The sequence below is a fragment of the Drosophila grimshawi genome, unplaced genomic scaffold, assembly GCF_018153295.1.
Source record: "Drosophila grimshawi isolate 15287-2541.00 unplaced genomic scaffold, ASM1815329v1 contig_311, whole genome shotgun sequence".
Classification (NCBI taxonomy): Eukaryota; Metazoa; Arthropoda; class Insecta; order Diptera; family Drosophilidae; genus Drosophila; species Drosophila grimshawi.
This window is the reverse complement of record NW_025063098.1, coordinates 5,468,266-5,482,366: the sequence shown is the minus strand read 5'-3', so window position 1 is coordinate 5,482,366 and position 14,101 is coordinate 5,468,266. Positions and strand designations below refer to the sequence as shown.

The 14,101-nt window shown below is 36.3% G+C and overlaps 1 protein-coding gene across 1 annotated transcript in view; it reads right to left on the bottom strand.

Annotated features, from left to right (window-relative positions):
• Window positions 1–14,101, bottom strand: part of LOC6564319 — a 34,468-nt gene that overhangs the window by 10,698 nt on the left and 9,669 nt on the right. Inside the window, exons 6-7 of the mRNA XM_001990259.3 lie at window positions 12,376–12,507; window positions 10,040–10,207 (exon numbers count right to left, since the gene is read on the bottom strand). Of these exons, the coding sequence (XP_001990295.1) occupies window positions 10,040–10,207; window positions 12,376–12,507 (300 nt within the window). The remainder of the gene's footprint in view (window positions 1–10,039; window positions 10,208–12,375; window positions 12,508–14,101) is intronic.

The following is a 14,101-nucleotide window of genomic DNA, read 5'->3' as shown; positions in this document are numbered from 1 at the left end:
CTGCAAGGGAATATCAGTAATTTGAAACATACAATATAGATAAATGTTCATTCGTTTAGTCAATTATATATTTAAAGCAGAGCACAAACAAATTTAAAAATAAATATTATGCTCGCTTCGGTTCTAATACATATTAAGCAATGCACACTTAGGTACAAGCTCAATTGCTTGCCCGCAAAAGCGCTTCAGAAGAAAATCCCGACGAAAATGAAAAATGCATAAATATAATTTAGTATTAGTAGTAATTAAAAGTTTTGAGGCCTGAGTTCACAACCAAATTTTTGTGCGAACAAATGCAGCTAAACCGTATGATTGTTTAATTTAATAAATTCGGTTTCGTAATGCGTGCAACATGGTTGCATATATATACGCACCACAAACTGCGCCACAAATAAGGCCAAAACAAACATAACGCAAACTCGCAACCCAAAAACTAACCGCAAAACACTTGAAGACCAAAACGCAAAACGCGTTCACCAAAAATATGCACAACAAACATTAAAGAGCAAGCTATGCAAAGTAGAGGAGAAGCAGCAATGTGCAAAAAGTAGGAGATGGCACAAAGAAACCGTATACCGTCATTTAGTTTTTGTGTGCCACGCCCAACAAAAAGGAGACACTGCCACAGACCAACACGGACAGACAGACAGACAGACAGATTGCTGATTGCTGGGGAGCCGGTGAGCAGAGTTTGCTCAGGCCATTCATGAGGCAAGCATAAGTATGTGAACTGTCTGGCGCAGATGGACCATGGCGCAGACCAACCAGCAAAGATTACTACTTAATGCTAGGCAACCTTTAATGTTTCAGTTTTTCAAGGTAAATCAGATTAAATGAAATTGCACAGTACCATCGACTATAGATATACCTTTACAGTCTGTCCTAGTACCTAATTATGTACATTTATGAAAACAACCTACAAATTTAAGCTGTGCGAACAAATTACAGAAATATGGAAAACGGAATACACGTGCTCTCCAAAAGAAAATAAAGTTGATTGGGTGATCTATTAGTTAATTTTTTGTAGTCCTTTATTTTTGCACTGCTATCAGCAAGTCTACTAAAACCAACTAAACCATTTTCGTTATTTCTGGCAACAGAAGAATACAAGTTGTCTAAGCTAAAATATTGAAGCTTATACTCGTATATATATACAAAATAGGAATTTCAGTAATAACTTTTTTTTTATATTCCGGATCCTCAAGTAAGCTTATAAATGTGAGAAAAAATGTAGATAAATAGGAAACTTAAAAATCAATAAAATTAAAAAATTGTTTATAGAAAATATGTCGAATTAAAATAAAAAAAAGAAACATGTGTGTTTTACGCAGTATATCGACGAAGAGTTGTCATCCTCTGGCCCCTTTTAGTGGCTGAGCATAAGCAATGCTCGCATTTAATTTCCGAGGAGCGTTTGTGACACTCTAAATATTTCCGCACTTGAGATGACATTTCGAGTGTTCACAGGTGAGTGTGTGCAGGTGTGTGTATCAGTGTATTAGTGTGCGTCTATGTGTTTGTATGGTAATGTAAGTATATGTGACAGTCGACTCTTGGCTGTCTGCAGCCATTTGTAGTGTCCTACATTTTGATAGTCATTGGCAGAGTCGTAATGAATTTGCTGAAGGGTTTTGCTAATGAAGTTGTGCAAATAAAATGCAATTTCATTTTAAATTGCATTAAATGAGAATATGCTGCCGGATACGAGAGCATGTGCCCCTCCAGCATGAAGGCGTTAGTGCTTGGCGTTGGATTACGCTCAAATGGTCCTAAGTGAAAGTTGTTCGCTTTTAGTTTAACTCCTAATTGTTATAAGACCGAAATGGATAAAAGTTTACAGGTCACACCAAATGGTTAAAGAGTTAATTTTGCTAATAGTATATGTTAGTTTTTATATACTTGTGCTAAAATGGGGTATGGTTGGGGTTCACAGCATGTTTATATTTTATGTGATTTTGTTACCCCAGGGCAACTATGGTATACCAAATAATAGAAAAACTTGGTGAAATTACTTTTTATTCTATTTTGGAACTCTTTTAAAATAAGCGAGAAAATCTCATTGAACTGAACCACTATACAATAAAACTCCAAATGGAAATATCTCTCAATAATATATTTGTTAAATGAAAATCTTATAAATTATTTAATCAAGTTCACACTGTGTTATTTTTCTGATTACATAAACGCTGTGCAAAGAGAATCTGATTACTTTTCACTTAGCTAACAGACAAAAACTTATACAAAACTAAATTGTCTTTAATTTTTATACTGAATGAAAATGATTTAACCTTGTATTAAGTAACTCACACTCTCAATGATTTAAGAAATATTGGAATAGAACCAATTAGAATTTCCATCTGCAAATATTGAATAACTCTTTCTTAAATACAGTTTGATTACATATAAGCTAAAGTATTTCCATTTTCTCAGTCCCTGCGGCAGATTTCCAATTCGGATTTCATAATCCCAAAACAAGCTCAGCCACAAATATGCAGCCTACATTAGCATACATAAACAAAAGTCGAATCACAGTCAGTGCGAACCCCAAAATCAAATCAGTTTAATCGTCCTAAGGCATCACACACACACACCCACAGAGACAGAGAGAGAGAAAGAGTGGGGAGGAGCAATGAGAGAAAGGGAGAGAGAGGGAGATGCCTACTGATATGGGAACAGTTCAAACATTTGCTTAAATAACTAGCTAACCCAAAAGGAACTGTATCTGGCAGAGAACACTTTCAGGCGTTAATGTTTATGTTTGGTTAGGGTTAAATGGGAGTCGGTGCTTGGGGTTCGTGGACCCCACTTAACACGATTCACATGAGCCGTTGCCCCATTAAGCGATGCGAAGCGTTGACGTGCAACCCTTGAAGGCACAGTTTTAGCTAAATAGTGAAAACAGCCGCTGGGATTTTTCGCAAATGAATGGAAAACTAAAAGAGCTACCAGAGAGCAAAGTATTTTTTTTCCTATTTAGTTGGCCGATACTTTTCAGACCCATAACGGCTCACATTCAAATAAATTGTATTTTTAATTGTTTTCATTTTTCTAGTGCTCTAACAACACTCAATTGCATTTATTTATTGCTGTGAGTCCTGTTGCATTTCGGCTAGCCTGCCTCCCTGCTAAATATATTCCACTTACATCAGTACGTACACCGAGAGTGATATTCGAAATTGCCGTACCACATGCTGTGGCCGCTTTGCTGTTTGCATAGGCCACACAATATGGACAAATGATTATGAAAAACTATTGTAGAGTTGGTCGAAATGATTGTGAGGTTGTGTGTGTGCTAGGGTTCGTTTGTGTTGGTGTCGGATTGGAATGCGGAAGATTTCCAGAGGATTTATGATACCTCGGTTGCCATAAGCATAATATTATTATACTTCAGCACTTACACATTACAACAAAATGAAGAAATGCAGTTTGGGAAGAAAATTTAAAAAATGAGACTATTACTGGCGGAAAACTTTGAAAGAAACATTTATAAATGATTGGAAAATGATATACATCCTTCAATTTTTATTAAAAACTTATACCCAGCCATGAAAACTAAACTGGTTGATTATACATTTGACTATAATATGAAACATTTTCTTCAAATATTTATAACCATTAACTTAAGCACCAGTTTTTTTTGTTGATAATATGAAAGGATGTTAAACTAAAACACATAATTTACTAATAAATAAATCATAAATCAAGCGAAATAGCTTTCACTTAAAATATACTGTTTTCTAAATTACCTAAGCATTTAAATGTTGTTGTTAGTACTACTACCCCGTTCACTTGTGTAATAAAAAAATGCACATTTAAGCATCACGCAAATTTCCCCGCATTATTTCGCAGCAACGCGACTGTTGACTGTCGGTAAACCCACCACCCGCAATCCACGCACTGCGTTCGCACTTCATGAATAAAATTCCGACATTAAAATGTTTACCATTCCCGGATTTATAGAGGCGAATATATATATTACTCGAATAAATACTACCAACGGCTTCTTCGCTGTATGCTGCACTTTTATCCACGGGAACAACAATAATAATAAAAGTAAGTTTTACATATGCATATGGATATTACATGCAGCTGAGTGGACTTTGCGAAGGGAGCCGTGGCAGGGGTTGCAACAACAGCAACAGATTGAGTTTGAACACATACACACAAGAGGCGTTTGGCAAAAAGCACGCATGTTATTTATGATGTTTCAGCGAGCAAACAACACGTTCCACAGCAACAGCAAAAACATCAGCAGCAGAGAAGCAACAACTGCCGAAAAACTTTATGAAACATGCAACATACACACTATATATGTACTTGCACTAGTTCCACAGAGCCCCAATTCCATGAAGAAACACTTATGCATATGCGAACATAAGCATCTATATGAGCTAAAAGTTACCCACATTGGCGAAGTTTTTTACCTCATATATATTTGCTTATTTGCAGTAATACTGATGGAAAAAAATCAAAACAAAAAGTTATATTTTCAATATAATGGCAAACCCTTTATAAATATAAATATTGCAATTGATATAATAAATCTTGACGACGCTATGTACATCTATATTTGAATTTTTTTATTATTAAATTTAAAAGCAGTTAAATTTAATTTAAGTTGCCGACATATTTTTAAGCTAGGAACAAATTTAAATGCAAATAGTTTTTTATGAGATGGTTTTTTATGGCTGTACTTAATTTTTTTTTTAATTGTAATTTCATTCTAATGCGGCACATATATTTGGAATCGCCCTTAATACATATATAATGTTAGGTAAGAACCACAAAATATTTTTTAACAAAAAGAAAAGGGATAAAAATGTAGTAATCTCTCAATTCTAAATTTTCGCAATCTGTTGGTTTGACCCTCGTATCTGATTTATTGATAAATAAGAAGAAACAAAGCATGCGAGATTTACTAAAAGCGGGGGCGTCAGTTGTTGGCAAACAATGTGCATATTTAGCCAACGCATTAAAGCCAAAACGCAGAAAAAGGCAGTGACAGACAGTGGCGTCGAAAAGTTTGTGACCTCTTGTATTGGCCACCCCTTTATCCGATCTGCTGCAGGCCAGACTGTGCTGTGCACATAATGTATGCAACTTCCGGACCAGCCTGAGGGCTATAAATTAAGCAGCATACTGAGCTTCATCTCGTGCGTTGTCATCATAACCCCTGGGCTCGAACATCAGCAACAACCACGACAACAGCAACAGCGCCGAGACCCAGACAACAGCTGGGCGTGGATCCTCTGCATATTTTTATAAATAATAATATTAAAATAAATAAGTTTATGCTCTTAAACGTCTGTTGGCCAGAAACGCCTGCGGCATTTGTAGCCGTCGACCCCGTGGATCTGCACCCCACGACCCTAGCATTGAAGCGGCCAACAGTCGAAGCCTTATCTACGTGTCTCACGGCGCCTGTTTGGCAACACTGTGGCTTTGTGGCTTTAGCTATGGCTATCTGGTAATTAAAGAGCTGGGCGTTGCCGTTGCGGTTTATAAATTGGCAAAATTAAAATGACAATAGAGCTGTCAGCGACACTTTGAGATGGGTTTTTTTGCATCAATTCGCTGCTTGGCTGTTATTAAGGTCGTGTCTACAGCTTGGCTTTAATATAAGATGCTCATTTTTTGGAGATACGCAACAGTTTATAAAACCGCATTGGACACTGATGAATTGTTTGTGGGATAATGGAAAAAATAGACTAAGTCTTACAAGGATTTACGATTTAAATCATACTGTTTTTTTTTATATTATTAAAATGTCTATTTATTTATCAAGTATTTTAAAAAGGGTAAGTGCAAAATAATACACAAAGAAATTAAAAATTAAAGTGCCTTTAGAGAATTTCCAGATTTCTTTGTTTGAAATAGAAAATTGTATGTCTTTTAAAATTTCTAAACTATTTGTGTTTTCTTAGCCAATAATATAATTTAATTAACTACAATACTATTAAAAAAAGAGTGATAAAGCCTAATAAAATTGTTAAACTTTGTGAGATTAAAGACCAGACAAGGAATTTTGATATATATATATACAATATACATTTAAGTTGTCTAGAAAAGTCTTCAATGAAAAACACTATAAATAGTCTTATGAGCGACCCTTTTTAGAGTGCTTCTTCAATACGTAAGTGGTTAATAAATTTAAACTTTTTTCTAAGGTAAATGGCGTCAATTCTTGGCAACTTTCTTTCTTTGCCCTGAGTTGGCTGCAACTTTGTGCATAACTTCTAATAATTTCGCTTTGACGCGCTACTTAAGTAGGAGCTAGCAGTCTTTTGTTCATTATGGCTTACTTTTATTTCATTTCAGAGCATGCTCGCTATAAAGAGGTAAGGATTTGAGGGCATTTTCCGCCACTTTAAACAGCGTTTTATCAGCGCCTCTGCTGCAAGTTCTCGGGCAGCATTTTAACTTTTAGGCTCTGCGCCACTTTCAACACTTTGCTTTATGATACTTTTTAGACCAAGGTTTTTTTTTTTGCCGACATCGTCAACGACCTCGCCGCTTTGGCTCGTGTGGGTGGGCTGTGGATGAGTTGACCCTCTTAGCATGCTCAGAACATGTTTTGCTGCTGCATTTTATGGCTGCGCAGATACAGTTGCAGATACTGGCAGAAGCTTGTGCGCTTAGTCTCGATAGTGTGTAGCCCAACCAATATTAGCTGCTCTACGTCTAACATGAATATTCGCACTGGAGGAACAATGACAAAGGGACACAAGGGTTCTGTAACTGGCCTAAGCCCACGTTCCAAACAGCATGCTAATGAGTTGCAAAGCAATTGCCTTAAACTGTTTCGGCCTGCCATATTACGCTCAAATTGGTCTTCTGGTCGGTAGCAGGTGCACCAGGTCATGTGGGTGTGACTGTCCTAATTGCAGGCATCTTTGATTTACACTAGCCATGAAATTGTCCATTTCGGCATTACAAAGCATTCCGTCTTCTTCTTGAGCTGCTATTTCGGCAAGTCTTAACCGTAAAACCGACACACATTGGCGATGCCAGCCCAGATTAATGGCCCATTGAAATGTTTTAAGAGGTCCAAACCATTTATTTAGTGCTTCACATTTTGGTAGTGAATCTTCCGTATGCTTTTTGGTGCCCAATGAATTACGGCATGTCTCAAGTAGTAGAAAAATATGCTGTACGCATATATATTGATATAAAGCTTACGCTTAAGCGGAAATGTCATTAATATACTTAAGGGATTGTGTGGAATATTAAAGTAGCCGTCGCTTTGAATCTATTCGTTATATTGATGCCACCACTTGAGTTGTATCACTTGCAGCTTAGTCGTATAATAGTACCTGGAAAATTTAACCAGATAATTTAAAGTAACAAGTGGGCTTATTGTGTGGCCTTTACAAACTAATAACTAATCTGCAGACCTCGGAATGATGTTTGTGAAATAAACTTTTAGATTTTTTGATAAGGTCAACTTTTTTCTTTTTTTTTTTCTTTTGTTTTCAACTTACTCGAGTTTTAATTACATTTTCTGTTCAACAACATCTTAAGCGAAATTTTGAGTTTAGAAAATTCTGTTTTTATTAAGCTAAATTATCTTGATTTAAATTTAAATAAACAAATTCGACACTCATATTATTTCTATTTAAAGAACAAATATCGTAAAATATAAAATAAATAAAAGTAAAATCTTCTTCGATTTCTTTCGCTTAATCTTCCTTTCTCTGTCACTTCCTTTTTCGACTTCTCCCGCTCCTTTTGTTCTTTTTTTTATATATATTTTACATTCCACTCAACGTGTTATTTGGCTTTCAGCTGCACTTACTGTCAGATGGCAGCTACCACAAACAATAACGCAATCGATGCACTGAACAGCCTTTCAAAGTATTTTTATCTGAATGGCCCCGCAGGAAACCTTCTGTCAACTCCCGCATTGCATCTCTTTCCACGTAAAGTGATGGATTTGAAACGTGTCGTGTAGCAGAGACAAGTGCAAGTTTTTCAGGCTGCGGGGGATTCGGAATATTGTTAAAATCACCCAAAGCCCCTAGACGAAGGGATCAAGCAAATCGCAACGTTGATGCTCTACCAACTGTCCAACTGTCCATCTATCCAGCTATCCGGCTGTCCAGTCTGTGCGTCAGTCAGTACGTCATGTTGAGCTACAAAACAAAAAGGGCCGAAACGTTGCCCGCTGCTATTTGGACTCAACCATTTAATTCAATGACGAACAACAAAAGTATTGCCACTGGGAATGCAGTGCAGCAGCTGTTGAACTGAAGTTAATGTGTATGGGTTTTTCTGCGTGTGTGTTTGTGAGTGTGTGTGAATGTAGCAGGAAAGCCTCGAAAGCAGCACCATACAAAACAATTTCCCTGGAGAGTTTCCATGTTCAGTTATTCGCATGTGAAAAAGCGCATCTGTTGTTGATTGTGTGAACTTCCTTTCAATCGTTTGTTTGTCGTTGTTTCTTCGTGTTTGTTGCTGTTTCTGTTGTTGCAATGTGGGTGTTATTGCTGTTATCCGCTTCTTGCAACTGGCCTGTCGCTTTGAGCATTTTTGAACAACTTGTTTTACACCCTTTGGAGAATGGAATTTTTTCTTAACTACTTCGAACTTCAAAATTCTATCGTCGGACTTTCAATATGCATTTACAAATATTCATATAAATATTTGTATTTTTTTTTATTTGTCAAGGCAAAAGTAATTTGAGAGCATCTTCAATTCGACTGGCGGGCAAAGTCTTAATATATTTTTGCAGCTATTGGCATTGCGCTTAGAGTCTTGCCGTGTGCTTTTAGAAACAATTGCTCTCTTTTGTGCAAATATCTTTATATATAGAATATAGTGTCGTTCTGACCAAACGCAGAAGCATCTCTAAGGAATCCAATTCAACCAAACAAACACACACATTCAAGAAATGCAGCTTAAACGTTGTCACTGCAGGGGCGGAGACGTTTGCGGAGCGTGGCGGACGGGGTCGAATTTTGTGCATTGTGCTATTTATTTATTGCAAGGCACAAGCAGGACACACACACGCACACAAATAAAACTTGAGTCGTGTTGGCTTCTGGCTGCTGGAAATGAGATAGTCACCAGCATTGTTTTGCTCCAAAATGAAATGAACGGTATAATGAATGTGTGCACTGGAGCCAAGGGGGCTGAGGCTGAGACAGCTCGCAGTAATAACTAACTAACTCTTGGCATAATTGTGCCTGGTCCGAGCTGAGTTCGTCCTCTCTTGCGGTGCCTTTTTCATAGTCGTTTATTATTATTTATGGATGCATAGAAATAATTTTCTGTTTTTCATGTTTCTGTCGGCTTGACACTAATTAGACACACATTATTATAGCACTGAATATGATAACAAATTATAATATATGTCTAACAATGTGGTACACTCTGTATAAATTGGATATATTTACCAAAGCTGATTAGGACAAAAATTGTATATTTTAAGGTTATACATTTCTACAGGTTTAAGAATATACATTTCTACATTTTCATAAGATAAGAAATATTAAAACAAAATAGCTTTAACCATTTATCACACTTTTAATCGACCAAATCTAATAATGAATCTGTTATTTATATGAAAAAAAAAAGAATAATTTATTCATAATTATTGTAAATGCCATCTATTCGATTTGTATTAAGTGCATTTTAATGTCTCAATTACCTATTTGAATCAAGTTGTATGTCAAACACAATCCAATCATTTACTTTATGTTTCCAATTTAAAAACTAGACTACATGCCGAATAAATTTCAATTTAAAGCAATGCTAATGCGTACTGTACGCACTGACGTCAATGGTCTGAAATTGCTGAGGCGCTTTGTGGGCTCTGGCAACGCTAATCCTTGCCACTTAAAGCAAACAAATTGCCACATAAACAATTCTAATTGAGATGAACGATATGGATATCTGTGCATTTGTGTGTATGCGCACACTTTGCAAAGTGTTAAATGCAGGCAAGTTGTAACTTTCGCCAGCCAATAACACCACCCATCTGCAGCGATGTCGGCTTGTATTTCACGATATCATAAAATAGCGCATAAATTTCACTTACTTTTTTAGCGTGGCAGCCAATGCCAAATCGGGGCGTACATCAAAGCGACTCTGCATATAGAAGTGCAATAAATTATCGCGTTCATTTTCACGTAATCCTTCCTCGAGTGCTAATGCTGCCAATGTATGGTAGGATTCTGACTCCGTGATGCCGAATAATAAATCATAACTGCAAGAGACAGCAAATAGCAGAGTAAGAGCGAGATAGCGATAGTGAAAGGTTTGACTGGGTCGGCGGCTATAGAGTTATAGCTTGTCGTAGATGTGCCTGTTGTTAGGCTTCGCTTACTATGAAAGTAATTTTGTACATTGCAAGAAATTTGTTGAAAATTCTTAAACACAAAATGCGTGCTTAAGAATAAAAAAAAAAGACATAACTCTTAAATAAAGTGTAATAACTAAAAACAAATTTCAAATTCACATGCAATTAGAAACTGAGTATGTTTGAATTAGCTCGAAATAAATAGTTAGTAATGTGTATTAAAATGAGTATTATATCTATAAATAAAACAAATAAAACAAGTTGTGTTAATCTTGTTATAGTTAAAATGACAAAAAAAATGTATCATGTTTTTGTAAACTACAACATGTACTTCTAGTGAAACAAATAATTTTCGTCGTGTGCATCATTCGCTTACTGCATACAACCCAATGAAATCGCCATAAACGGCAGTTAAAAGCATTCGAATAAAACGAAGTCCTGCGGCGTTACTTGTTACGTTGCCTGACAATGTTGAACGCCGTGCTGCAATGAGAAAATCCTTGTCCACTCGAATGCTAATGCCCTGAACGAAAGCGGGGATGGCATCAGATAACTACATATTTTGTGTCCTGTTGCGCAAAGTTATTAGTGTCTGGGCAAGCTTAGCGTTGTGTCGATAAAAGTAAATGCGAAACTTGTTAAATGAAAGAGGATGGGAGGTGGTAGCGCACAGCTTGCCCGATAATTGTTGTCCTTGTTTGAGCCTTTGATCTACAGGCATGAAAAGAATTGAAATTTAAAACCATCGAATTCATTGCTCTGAACTGGAATCGTACGAGCTATCCTTCCATTTACTTTGGCCAAGTTTACAGGTCAGTTTACCTTTTCAGTTAGTTGTGGGAGGTCAGCTTCCCAACATGTTTCATGTACCCATACCTGCCACGTAAGCCGTAATTAATGGCACTTCCTTTCAGCTATTATTCTAGTTTTTGTATTCAACATCTCGACGACGTCTAAAACACGATCGACTTGCAAAAGGATAACAATTAAAATCCAATTAATCACGCATTTTATTTGATTATGCGCAGCTATGTTTACGGCATCCCAGCAGCAAATGGACACGTTCCACGATGTTTCATTCCCCCAAAGAGCATTAAGAAAAAATGGGAAAGTGGTGAGAGACAGAAATGCAGATAACAAAAGATGTTGATGAAGGGAAGGAAAATACTGAAATGAACCCTTTTGTTAAGGCCTGAGTTATTACTTGTTGCCTGATTGATTGATGTGGATACAGCACAAACTCAAACACAAACACAGCTCGATATTATCGCAAATTCTTCCTGAGCTTAAGATATTAGGCAGCTGGATATCCAAAATCAATATGGTCTGCAAGTCAAATTCTTAACGTTCAAGCTTTTAAAATTTAAATAAACCTTTTTTGTGCGCTTCGTCAAGAATTTCTTTGGTGAGGAACTTCATTTGAAGAGTGAAATATATTATATTACAAATACTTGCACATTTAATATTATATAAATAAATTCTATATAATATATATATATATATAAATATTGTAATATTCTTAGCTGAATATTTATTTCTCAGAATATGTTGGCTTTTAATACTTTGTGGATATTTGTAAAAAAGATTGTGAACTGTCTGAGGCAACATCTTCATTTTGTTTTCTTTGTCTGCCAGCTGCTGTTCAATATATATAAATATATATTATTTTTAGAGTTTCACACTGTAGGCTTGGGGCTGCCCACAACAGCGACACATTAAAACATGCCATCAAAAGGATGTTAGGCCCAACAAGTGGCTGTTGAGGTGCTATTCAACTGATGGTACCCGAGACGATTCCATTGGCTGCTCAATTCGCTTAAAATGCATACTTGGATTTCACGAGCCATTTAATATTACCTGAGGGCCAGATGCCACATGCCACATGCCGAAATGCCAAACATCTAATCAAGTAACGCACAATAAATAAATAGTCCTTTGGTTATTTGCCAGGTTTTTTTTTTCGGTAGGAAGGTAAAAAGCAAATATCAAAAGTTAAACCAAAGTGAGCGAGAGAGAGGGTGAAAGATAGAAAGAGAGAGAGAGTAGAGAACTGTGACAGCAATTGCTTAACAAACCGACTGAAATGCTCCGTATAATGCCCCATGACCTTGTATGGTTGATTTGGTATTACGTGTCCATCGACAATTGGACCCAATGATGTTGAAAATGGCTGAAGCGATGTTGGTATGTGCAAGATATCCTGGTAGCTGCAAAGAGTAATAGAAAGCATCAGAGAAATTGCGTAAAAAGGTCATATAACAGGATGAATGAGTCACTGAGTGCAAGTAAGTGTGAGTGAGTGAGTGTCTGACAGCGGCTACTTTTCACTTTGATTTGAAATTTCTAATAAATTTCATGTGTGATTTGTTGCTGGACACGCACAAAGCAGCCACGACCCCAAATCACCACAACAGCCTTTGCTCACACGTGAACCACATAAAGATACATTCCAACAGATACACATATGGTCGTTACGGCTACTTTGTTGGGGGGCCAGCTAAAAAGCAGATGTTGCTCTAATGTTTCCAAAATTTAATAACTTTGAAATAACTACAAAATATTATACTGAAGAAATATCAAAATAAAAAGAATACAAGTATTGAAAAATTAATTAATAATTAATCTTACTCTACATAAGATTAATAATCTATTTGGTGTTTGTACAAAATATCTATAAATTGATATTCGATCCAATTTCACTTATAAATTAAAGTTGAGTAAAGTTGTCTAGAATTTCAGAAATGTAAATCTATATTTACTTACAAATCTCAAAAATAATTTTTTTTTCTGCAATCCAATTTGAGCAGCAACTCTCATCTCTATGCCTCCATTTTCCAACTGAATGTAATATCTGAATTATTATATTTTTTTGTATTTTATTAATATATATGTATATATATTCTATTACTACTAGTACTAGTTTCCTCAAACCAAATTCAGTTTTGCTTTTTTGCTGCAGTTGCAGTTAAAGTGGCATTGATACAATATTTGGATGCCGAATTGTACAACTGGGTCCAATTTCTGTTGTAGCATGCATAAAAATGCACCAGCCACTGTTGCATTCAGTAATATGTGAAGTATATTGCAATTGGTATACATTAAAAAATCTACCGAATATTCAATTGCCAGGCAACAAATTTTATCTCGCAAATGCAGACGTGGTGCGGAGAAATATTTTTCAATGGCATAATGTGGAGAAATTCAGTTGGAATTTTGATGGCCATATTTGTGAAATGACATTTGAAATTGTATTGTCAACTGTAGCTTCTCGTTGGGACTGAAGCAAGAAGTGTGTGTAGAAATGGAGATAGCCTAATAGGCATAATATGCACTTGGTTAAACTCAAATGGTCATTGCACAAATTTAATCAAGAAAATGTAATTTAGAGATAAATTCCAGTCAAAAGCATTTGTCTAGTGGTGAAGAAAGTGATTTAATTAGCACATGTAATTTCGCATAATCGCACATTAAGCTGGGCAAATGCAGTAAGTGAGGTCAGCACCTTTAAGTCTCACTTTGCCATTGTCTTGTGCTATTTAAGCTGCACTGCAAATGCATTTCCCCATTACAAAAGACCAACCTATCAACCACTTAGGCAATCGCAAACACTTTAAGATTCCATCAACCACAAGTCCAAATGGCTGACGGTGATGTTGTCAATTGCAGGACATGCTGCGGCACCGTTTGCTGTAATACTCGACAATTGCCTGTGGGCGTGGCTATCAACACATGACCAAGTTTATCGCTTTTAGCGCTATTGTTTTTGTATTCCACAGTACTCCACAATTTGCGGTTCTTGGT